We start from the raw sequence: 9,626 nt of genomic DNA on the forward strand, positions 1-9,626 counted from the left end.
TAAAAAAAAAAAAAAAAAAAAACGTACATAAGAAGCTACCCATCATTCAAGCTAAAATGTGTTAACATGTTATCATAGTCACTGAATTAACACATTTTAAAGTAAAAAGTTTGAGCACCCAAAGATTTTGGGCAAGAGATAAACATTTAAGATAAGAAAGGATCAAAAAGCACATGTAGGCTACACTATTGAGTGTGACAGCAATAATCTAAGCTCTGAATGTGGGTACGCCGTGTGAAATATCTCTCTCCATTCAGGGGTAAAAATCTTCATTAACATGCTTGAATAGGCTGCATAATATTATAAGCTATTTCATGCTGCCGTGCTTCCTCTCTTTCTCTCATGTTTAATTTGCTGCTGTTTGTGTTCTACTCTGTGTGAACACAAAGAAAATAAAAGCGCAGAAGAGACTATCCCTAAACCAGACAGGAGAACATCAGAATATGAAGGATGTTCATGTAAAGACATTGTGTTAAAGGCTTATCAGAACTTGGAAAAAAATATGCTCAGGATTTGCTGATTTATTAAACGGTGCCACTTGTAGTTTTAGCTACAAACTACTTACCAACAAATGACTTTATATATTTAATAGAGCACCATGGTTTAACAAGGAATAACATCAGTGTGATTTTGAGTCATCTATTGAATTTCTATACAATGGGAAAAATAATGGTAAAAAGTAAATAAAACACCTGAAAAGAACATTTCACATTTAGGTTTTTAGTATGTTCGTCATCAAGTAGCCTCAAGCAGCCAGACCTTCAGCCACTATATATTTTTAGTTTCCAAGTTATTTCAGTTTCCAGTGAAATTAAAGTTACAGGTGGGAGAACAATCATATATGCTGTTTTTGTATGATCCGCTATTTATGCTTTAAGATTGCATTACTAGACACAAGCGTGGCCTAATAGTGTACCAGAATATGTTAAATTATAATATGGTTTAGTAGTTTATTGTGGATTATTTAAGAGCTATACTGGTGTAAACAGTGTGCTCTCTTATTTTTCATTATAATTTACTATGATTTAAAATTGATTATAATGAGATTAATTATTGATTTAAAGAGCAAAATAAAAAGATCCTGATTCTTAAATCTAACAAAAATTTATATGACAGAAACAAATACAGAAAACTTAATAAAAAAGTCACACTTTACCATAGAAGAAGACTGAAGATTCAGCAATATGTAATGTAATGATACAATTGTATGCCATCTATTCCAACAACTCAAATGTATGATTATCTTCACTGGACCTAGTTAACAGGCAAACTGTTCCTGTCCTGAAAGGTGACTGAAGGAAAAGGGCATTCAAAGTGTAGCACTAAATAACACTGAGTGATCTCCAGAGTCTCAGACTTCATTCCTTTCATGTTAAATGACAGAAAGGCAACAGAGTACCAGTCATTGTCTGCTGAGTTTTTTTTTTTTTGGGAACACAATGAGAAAGAGTGGGTAAAAATAGAGTGTGTTTATGATTGCCAGGGAAATGGATTGTGCTCATTTAGGCAGGAGAGAATAATCTGAAGAGCACTTACAGCACAGCAGACAATATTTCCATGCTAAGAAAATGGCAATTAAACAATGGAAATCAATGTGGGGTGAGTCGCTGGATCATTCTTCAAGATTTAGTTACTTCACATTTTGGATGTGTATCTTAAGTGAGAATATTACAATATGTGTTATGTATAATCATTACTGTTGCTTTGCTAAAAAGCACACAAATATTAGAATTTTTATTTCATTAAAAATTTATTAAAAATGTAAATGAAAATGTTCCAAACCTATATGAATCGCTTTCTTCTGTTAAACGCAAAAGAAGATATTTTGAAAAATGTTGGTAACCACCAAACAGTTGACGGTAGCCATTATCTTCCATAGTATTTTTTTTCATACTATTGAAGTCAATGGCTACCGTCAACTGTTTGGTGGTTACCAACATTTTTCAAAATATCTTCTTTTGTGTTCAACAGCTGAAACAAACTCATACAGGTTTGAAACAACTTGAGGGTAAGTAAATGATGACAGAATTTTTATTTTTGGGTAAACTATCACTTTAAATGAAGCAATTTAATAATATTTTATATTTAATTATATAAATATGAAACATCTAGATTCATTAAGATGAAAACACCTCTGGAAATATGATTGCTGGCTTACTTTAATGAAACTTGCTAAACACAATGTAGCCATGATCATAGATCACTTTAAAGTATTTTATGATTTACTGACGTGTCTTTAACATGTCATGCACGGATGAGAATCAGTGTGGAATCACTTCACATGATTGAAGCATCAACTAAAAGTGAAGGCTTTTACCGTAATGAACTGTGGCTGGTCAGCAGTTAATCTTAGTGATTCTGGTCGTGAGGTCTACATAATTTGTGGCCGACGAACAGGTACCTGACTTGTAGGTGGAGTCATTGCAGTTTTAATCAAGGTATTAGAGGAACAATGAGGCTATTATGCTGATTTTGACCTAATCCAAATGAGTCATTTATTATAGACAAGCCTTTAATCTAATCACACTCTGTCGCTCACTCTATATGCTTCCCTATTTCTCTCTCTTTCATACTCAGAATAGGTCAAGGTGTCCTCCTCCCTCTAGCCAAGATGACCGCAAATGTATGACATCATTGCTAATGCCTCCAGCACGGACCACCAATTTATCATCCTTCCCGCTTTCCATTCCCCTCCTGCTCACCTCTCCTTCTATGAGCTGTACACTCACTCACCATTATCCTGCAAGGTTTCTCCAGAGACCAGCTGTAACTGCTGTTCTACACGTCAGTGGTTTCATACTGGTTTTGTTTATAGTACAAAACACTAAAATGTATTCATTGGTTTATTAGTGGTTCTAAATGCCTCCTTAATTTCTCTTTAAAAATTGGGTTGTTGCTTTCAGCAGCCATTAAAAATGTGGTTCCTGCACCAAATCATGATTATCCTCATTGTAAGAGAACACATATTTATACTCACATAGTCATGAAAAGCTTTGGCTTCACTTGAGTGCTCACATGTTTCTCTCCTCTCAGGAGCAGCACAGTAGAGGTCCCAGAAAACACTGGAATAAAAGATGTACAATATAATATAAAAAGACTGTTACTGCAGTCTGAGAATAAATGACTATTCTCAGTTAATTAAAGGCCTATTTGGATGGGATTAGTTTTCCCCGAGGAAATGTTTGTTTCACAAATGTATTGCAAGATTTTTATACCGTTAGAATTAAATATGTCTGTGTTTTCGCAGAGAATCTATATTATAACTTGGGGTTCCTCTCTTTTGGAGTTCCTCAGGTGTTTTTATTCAGCAAGATTTTTTTTTTATTTATTAAAAATTGGGAGAATCTGATCGCAAACTGCTCAGAACAGTCATGATCATCACCTTAATGAATTCCTTCCCTATAATATTATATTATTTATTATATTGGTTTTGTTTATTTTCTTGAATTTTGTGTTGCATACAGTGGGGAAAAAAAGTATTTAGTCAGCCACCAATTGTGCAAGTTCTCCCACTTAAAAAGATGAGAGAGGCCTGTAATTTTCATCATAGGTATACCTCAACTATGAGAGACAAAATGTGAAAAAAAATCCAGAAAATCACATTGTAGGATTTTTAAAGAATTTATTTGCAAATTATGGTGGAAAATAAGTATTTGGTCAATAACAATTTCATCTCAATACTTTGTTATATACCCTTTGTTGGCAATGACAGAGGTCAAACGTTTTCTGTAAGTCTTCACAAGGTTTCACACACTGTTGCTGGTATTTTGGCCCATTCCTCCATGCAGATCTCCTCTAGAGCAGTAATGTTTTGGGGCTGTCGCTGGGCAACACGGATTTTCAACTCCCTCCAAAGATTTTCTATGGGGTTGAGATCTGGAGACTGGCTAGGCCACTCCAGGACCTTGAAATGCTTCTTATGAAGCCCCTCCTTCGTTGCCCGGGCGGTGTGTTTTGGATCATTGTCATGCTGAAAGACCCAGCCATGTTTCATCTTCAATGCCCTTGCTGATGGAAGGAGGTTTTCACTCAATCTCACGATACATGGCCCCATTCATTCTTTCGTTTACATGGATCAGTCGTCCTGGTCCCTTTGCAGAAAAACAGCCCCAAAGCATGATGTTTCCACCCCCATGCTTCACAGTAGGTATGGTGTTCTTTGGATGCAACTCAGCATTCTTTCTCCTCAAGTTGAGTTTTTACCAAAAAGTTCTATTTTGGTTTCATCTGACCATATGACATTCTCCCAGTCCTCTTCTGGATCATCCAAATGCTCTCTAGCAAACTTCAGACGGGCCTGGACATGTACTGGCTTAAGCAGGGGGACACGTCTGGCACTGCAGGATTTGAGTCCCTGGCGGCTCAGTGTGTTACTGATGGTAGCCTTTGTTACTTTGGTCCCAGCTCTCTGCAGGTCATTCACTAGGTCCCTCCGTGTGGTTCTGGGATTTTTGCTCACAGTTCTTGTGATCATTTTGACCCCACGGGGTGAGATCTTGCGTGGAGTCCCAGATCGAGGGAGATTATCAGTGGTCTTGTGTGTCTTCCATTTTCTAATAATTGCTCCCACAGTTGATTTCTTCACACCAAGCTGCTTACCTATTGCAGATTCAGTCTTCCCAGCCTGGTGCAGGTCTACAATTTTGTTTCTGGTGTCCTTTGACAGCTCTTTGGTCTTGGCCATGGTGGAGTTTGGAGTGTGACTGTTTGAGGTTGTGGACAGGTGTCTTTTATACTGATAACGAGTTCAAACAGATGCCATTAATACAGGTAACGAGTGGAGGACAGAGGAGCCTCTTAAAGAAGAAGTTACAGGTCTGTGAGAGCCAGAAATCTTGCTTGTTTGTAGGTGACCAAATACTTATTTTACCGAGGAATTTACCAATTAATTCTTTAAAAATCCTACAATGTGATTTTCTGGATTTTTTTTCTCATTTTGTCTCTCATAGTTGAGGTATACCTATGATGAAAATTACAGGCCTCTCTCATCATTTTAAGTGGGAGAACTTGCACAATTGGTGGCTGACTAAATACTTTTTTGCCCCACTGTATATCCAGACAACAAGGTGTTCCATAATGCACATATCCATAATGCACACAGAATATAAACACCTTAGTATTAAAGGGGTCCTATTATGCTTCATTTTAATTTCATTCTAACTTACTTTCAGGTTACTTTTGTTTCTGTTTGTGCATGAAAAAGATCTGCAAATTTACAAAGCACAAAGTCAATTCTAAAGGGAGTTTTTCTCTATATAAGTAAGCTCTGTATCTGAACTTCAATTATAGTTCTCAGTTTTCTTCTGGGAACGTGCACGTCACAATATCCCACATTTAAATAATCCACCCCTAAAGCATGAGCAAAAAAATATCGGGGGGCGAGGTCTGGTTGAGTTGCGTAGATTGTTGTCGCCATGTCTGAGAGGCGCCATTTCAAAGATCTAATATACTGATACACATTCAGATTTTATATTCGCAGACATAACCGACTGTGTTTAAGTGAACTGTGTTTTTGACACAATACCCAAAGAGATGACGATAACCAAAAACAAACAGATGTTTTGTTTGTTGTTGCCTTAGTAACCAAGGCAGGAATAGTAAAGGCTTCACCCTCTTTCCAGAAAGCAGCAGCTCATTTGCAGGATCCTTTGGAAGGTAATGTTATTTTTAGTCCAGTTATCCTTAATTGCTCCTCTCTCCTTTTCATCTCACAGTGGGCAGGGCCAAAGACGCCATGATGTAGAAGTAGTCATTGATCTGATTCTGCAGAGGTGGCCTTTTGTCACACTATGACGTTATAATGTGACAAAAACGGACTCAAAGTCGTTTCCTGAGCTTGGTTTCAATAACAGCTTTATAGTACAATGACCTTTTACATATCAAAAGATCAAGGAAAATTTGAAGGAAAATTCATGACCCCTTTAACTAGAGATCCCATGAATATATCGTTCCTATCTTGATAAGTATAACTCAAAACACTTTTAGCACACTAATCCCGTCTTTCTAAAATAGTGTTAAAGAAACATTCAAGCACAGTTCCTTACCACCACCATGAGTGTAAGAACCCAGGCGGCTCTCCTAATGTTATGTTCTTCTCCCATCGGATCTGCCAAGTCAGAGAACAAAGAAAGAGTTATAAAGATTCAGTGACAAGTCGACCTGTGCTCCCTTTTGTGATTTAAACATAATTAAGGGCAAATTCTGCCATGGAGAGCTGAACTTTGAGTCAAACATGGTGCCCAGAATAAATCTGAGAAATAAAACTGTTACTTGGCATCTGTTTGAAACTGTTTCAGTGTGACTCAGTCATTAATAAAAAATCAGTTAACCAATTGACACTTCACTAAGCTCTGCTCTCCTTGGCAGAATATGACATAGAAAGGAATTGGAGATTTTAAGGCAAGACACTATAGGTGAGTAGGGTAAAGATTTAAACAAACAGATGCCACCATACTTTCCACAGGTGGACAATTGTTTTTTTCTATTACATTATTAAATTATTTTATGTTTATATGTGTAAATGAGGCATTATCTAATTAAATTATGCACTAATTTGCATGAATTTATCCAGAACAGCAATCTGAACATTCAGTTTCATTTTGTTGACAGATAAAGTTTTTTATTTTGTTAGAGTTAAAGGTTTTCATTTTGTTACAGTTAAAGGTTTTTACAGCTGAGATTTTGGATATCTCTTTTTATCACTCCACATACACACACATATATATATATATATATATATATATATATATGCATTTTAACTGAAATCTACAGACACAAAAAGCTAAAGTGTTATTTATAATAAAAATGAACACTTTAAAACATATTTTGGATATTTTCTTTCCACCAGTCTACAAGAAGACAAATTATGGAAGCAAAATAGTCCAAAATATCCAAATTTGGCAGTGAATGCAAAAGGCAATAGTTTTGTCTGTAGTGTCTTGCCTTAAAGAAGAGGCTTATTAGCAACATTTTATTGGATAATTTCTGAAAAATAGTCTTCATGCATTTTAACTGAAATCTACAGACACAAAAAGCTAAAGTGTTATTTATAATAAAAATGAACACTTTAAAACATATTTTGGATATTTTCTTTCCACCAGTCTACAAGAAGACAAATTATGGAAGCAAAATAGTCCAAAATATCCAAATTTGGCAGTGAATGCAAAAGGCAATAGTTTTGTCTGTAGTGTCTTGCCTTAAAGAAGAGGCTTATTAGCAACATTTTATTGGATAATTTCTGAAAAATAGTCTTCAATACTATCAAAACACACAGGATATCCACTGATTTAGAACTAAAGCAAACGCTTCTCTTGCTAAGGTAAGTTAGGTCAGTAAAAGGCTGTGCTTAGTGAAGTTAATTTATCACTAAAGCTTCTGCAAACCCTTCTCCTTTCTCATCCTCAACTCTTTTTCAAAAGACTAAACAGGAACAGAAAAACACCATCCGTCTCGATGAGATCATCAGTTTCAGTCACTGGCCATGTGAGATGGGTTTACTGACATTAAAGCGCTGACGACAGCCGCCATAAACAACACGGGTGTGCCCAACATTATCTCAATTCATTGCCACGAGAGCTACGGCTATTTTTGGGTTCAAGTCCAGCGTGAACTGGTTACATGAGCAGGGTGGCAAAAGACAGGAGTCGCAAAGGAAACCGGCCACAATGGACGGGGCGGCTGGCTTAGTCACAGAGGCCGGTCTGAGTCACGACAGCAGTGTACGTCTGGCTTGTTGATGTTCACGTCTGAGTGGTGGGCCAGCCTTTGTGTTTTTACCTCTGTGATTGTGCCAGTCTCTTTCTCTGTCTTTCCTCTTCTCTCTTTGTTCTGTTCCACTATTTATCTGATCTTATTCCTCTGTAATTCGCAAATATTTACTTGACTCAAGAGCTGCAGCACTCATCTGCATTTACTTTTACTGTTCAGTTGTATCTTGTCAGTGATCATGTCATTAGCAAGCGAGCTGTCGTGGACACAGATATAAACATCTCTTCCCCAAACGCAGCTTGAGAGAATGTCAAGTCATTAACGTTGAGTGTCTCTAAAACAGACCCTTCAGAAGAAAGTTAAAACATTGCTTGCTGTCTGAAGAATTGTGGCTGCAGTGCAAACAGGTCTCAAATTGTCCACTCTGTGTATTGGGTCAGCTAAAGCCTTTCACAACCAGCTATTTCTAACTAAATCTTCATGTTGAGCATAAACCGCATTCATTTACAGATCAGAGCAAGTGGACACTTTGTTCTATGAAAATCCGTGGAAATAAGCTTACAGACCCCCGCTGCATCTCCATGAGACCGTGCCATTAAACAGAAACAGTTTGCCCAGTTTCTCGTGCCAGAGTGGTTTTGTATCCAGTGTAACTCGATTAAGCTGGGATCAGAGAACAGTGTGGGTTTCATTGGAGCCGTTTACTGGCCTACATGTAAACATTATATCCTAAAACTACAGCGTCTTAAATAGATTCGTGTTTAGAAGCATTTTAGTGACAGTCACAGAGATCTTGGTGAAAATGCAAAAAGGTTCCAGTTCACCTACCTCTGACAGGAAGGTCTGTGCTGATTTCTGAGCACCTACATGTAGCAGATATTCGTACACATACAGAGCTAACCTGCAGAGACAGAAAGTTAAGAAGACTTTTAGGCAACTTTCCTTTTAGTGTAATTTCATTCATATATATATATATATATATATATATATATGAATGAATATATATTTCATTCATCGATATATGAATGAATATATCTTTCCATACTAATGCTAGTCCCAATCTTAGGTCTGGTTCCAGTGGCTACATAAAATTCAATTGTTCAGCTTCCTAAAATGGTTAATGAGAAACAATTATCATCGCATCTCTGAAATAGCAAACTTACAGAATTGTCATCATTTACACATTATGTCATAATTTACTCATTCTCATTCACAAAATGAAGTAAGAACAGTGGAAGTAAAAGGTGAATGGCAAACTGCAAAAAGCACAAATAAAAATATCAATGGAATACAATGTCAAGACTAAAAAGACTAAAGACATAAGACTAAAAGTCTGAAGTTTAATTCTGAAAATGTTCAATACTATACTATATGTGCATTTTCAATATTGCACAAATGAGATTTGAGAGATAGAGCCAAGAAAAAGATTTTCAATGAATAATGACTTGAATTTTAATCTTTTCCTTTCTGTTTTAATTATATGGGTTTAGAATAATATAGTCATAAGGAATCATTGAACTTTATGGTGTTTTTTTTTTTTTTTACATTTTAGGCTCTGGTCAGCATATAGTTCCCTTTCAAGGGAACTTCGAACTGCGTCCTCTAGGGGTCGCTATGGGGAACGCCTCGTCGTGACCCGTGTCTGAAGCATACATTGAAAAAACACCAACAACATGTTGGCCGGCGACAGCCCATGACGTCTGGGGCGACTATAGTATAAATAGGCACCGGGAGAACATGTCATTCTCTTCTTCGTCTTCACTGACCGTTTTGTTTGAAGCATTTCCGTGGTAAGAGCAATCTATATTCCTATCGTTATGGCGAGCACTAGCAAAGCATTTAGAGGGTGTGTGGATCTGCGTCGTCGTTATTTGACACCTGATGACACTCACGATCTCTGCGTTGTTTGTTTGGGCAAC

General features: G+C 36.8%; 1 protein-coding gene across 2 annotated transcripts in view; it reads right to left on the reverse strand.

The window, feature by feature from the left end:
* Positions 1-9,626, reverse strand: part of LOC107561624 (single-stranded DNA-binding protein 2-like) — a 29,496-nt gene that overhangs the window by 10,987 nt on the left and 8,883 nt on the right. For both annotated transcript variants that reach the window (XM_016246097.1, XM_016246096.1), the window contains exons 2-4: positions 8,536-8,608; positions 6,045-6,106; positions 2,978-3,062 (exon numbers count right to left, since the gene is read on the reverse strand). In XM_016246097.1, the coding sequence (XP_016101583.1) occupies positions 2,978-3,062; positions 6,045-6,106; positions 8,536-8,608 (220 nt within the window). The remainder of the gene's footprint in view (positions 1-2,977; positions 3,063-6,044; positions 6,107-8,535; positions 8,609-9,626) is intronic.

This window comes from Sinocyclocheilus grahami, unplaced genomic scaffold (assembly GCF_001515645.1).
Source record: "Sinocyclocheilus grahami isolate Dianchi unplaced genomic scaffold, SAMN03320097.WGS_v1.1 scaffold784.1, whole genome shotgun sequence".
Lineage (NCBI taxonomy): Eukaryota > Metazoa > Chordata > Actinopteri > Cypriniformes > Cyprinidae > Sinocyclocheilus > Sinocyclocheilus grahami.